General features: G+C 34.6%; 1 protein-coding gene across 1 annotated transcript in view; it reads left to right on the forward strand.

The window, feature by feature from the left end:
• The first annotated feature begins 2 nt into the window (after positions 1–2).
• LOC111693090 (cytochrome P450 4C1-like) overlaps positions 3–1,573 on the forward strand; it is an 18,614-nt gene continuing 17,043 nt past the window's right edge. The window contains exon 1 of the mRNA XM_023457228.1: positions 3–73. Coding sequence (XP_023312996.1) covers positions 3–73 — 71 coding nt within the window. The remainder of the gene's footprint in view (positions 74–1,573) is intronic.

Consider the following 1,573-nt stretch of genomic DNA (forward strand, 5'->3'; position numbering starts at 1 on the left):
TAATGGATTTAAATCTGGTGATCGAGGAGGCCAAGCCACCGGTCCTCCTCTCCCTATCCAACGATTTTCGAAAGTAGATGCAAATGAACATTTTTTAAAATTTTCGGAAATAAGGTAAGAAGTATTCCCTAACATTAATTTCTGAGTAAAATTTCTATATTCTCTCAATTTTTCATTTACATCTGGGGTTTTTTTGGTATGAGAAATCATAATTTGGTATCTAATTTAATGTATCTTTTAGAGGGCGCCACATAAGCCACATGAGTGGCATAAATGTACGCTAAACTTTTTTGCCCATCAAGGTAGCGCTCTTTTGGGAAAAAATATTAAAGGCACGGCATTGTAAGAACAAAAATGTATACTTGCTAACAACCTCTAAACTTAACGGTTTTCGAGATAATCGAATTTTAAAAATCGGCTGCATAATTCTTTAATTCATTACGAGAAATAGTAACGTAGTAGACCGAAATCACGAATGATTTTAACAGCTAAATATTCTTGTTTTCATAATCTATGACGTTTGAAATAGTTTTAATTGAATATTTCAGATAATTAAGGAATAGCAGAAAATGCCGAAACAATAATTTTTCTAATACAGAAATGAGAGATATGGTTACTATTTACTGCCAGCAATATTTCGACGGACGTGCTGCGAAATGGGAATATTTCAGAAGATATCCAAACAGGCTGCCACCTAATCACCAAACATCTGAAAATCTATTTAGGAATTTAGACGAAAGTGGTTCATTTCGTCGTAAACGTGATAATTTAGGCCGACCGAGAATCATTACGCCTGATCAAGAATATGAAATTGGTTCACGTTGCAGATGATCTTCAAGTTAGTACATGAAGGTTATCTTCAGCTTTAAGAATCAGTAAAACTTCAGTTTTAAAAAGACTAAACCTCGATANATGAAATTGGTTCACGTTGCAGATGATCTTCAAGTTAGTACATGAAGGTTATCTTCAGCTTTAAGAATCAGTAAAACTTCAGTTTTAAAAAGACTAAACCTCGATAAATATCACCCTACCATTTTACGCCTGTGCAAAATTTATTGCCAGCAAATATTACCATTGAGATACCAATTTGCAAGTGATATGCGAAATAGGCAAAATCTTGACCCCACCTACCTTTATTAATAGAATATTATTTACGGAGGAGGCAACATTTAGCCGCCGTGGTATTTTTAATTTAAGAAATAAACAAATCTGGGAAATTGAAAGTCCTCATTTTAAAAGAGAAAGACATTTTCAACACGAATTCAAAATAAATGTATGGTGTGGGATCATTGGTGACCATTTTTTAGGGCCATACGATTTCCCGCATACTTTGAATGGTGAGAACTACTTACATTTTTTACAAAATGACTTCATTGATCTTTTGGAAGAATTGCCACTAAATTTCAGGCAAAATATGTGGATTATACAAGATGGTGCACCTCCTCATTATATGAGAGAAGTCAGAACATATTTAAATACCAACTTTCCTGAACGCTGAATTGGTCGTGGTAGTCATTTCCCTTGGCCAGCACGTAGCCCAGACTTTAATCCTCTCGATTTTGGCGTATAGGGC

The sequence above is a fragment of the Anoplophora glabripennis genome, unplaced genomic scaffold (assembly GCF_000390285.2).
Source record: "Anoplophora glabripennis isolate ALB-LARVAE unplaced genomic scaffold, Agla_2.0 scaffold59, whole genome shotgun sequence".
Classification (NCBI taxonomy): Eukaryota; Metazoa; Arthropoda; class Insecta; order Coleoptera; family Cerambycidae; genus Anoplophora; species Anoplophora glabripennis.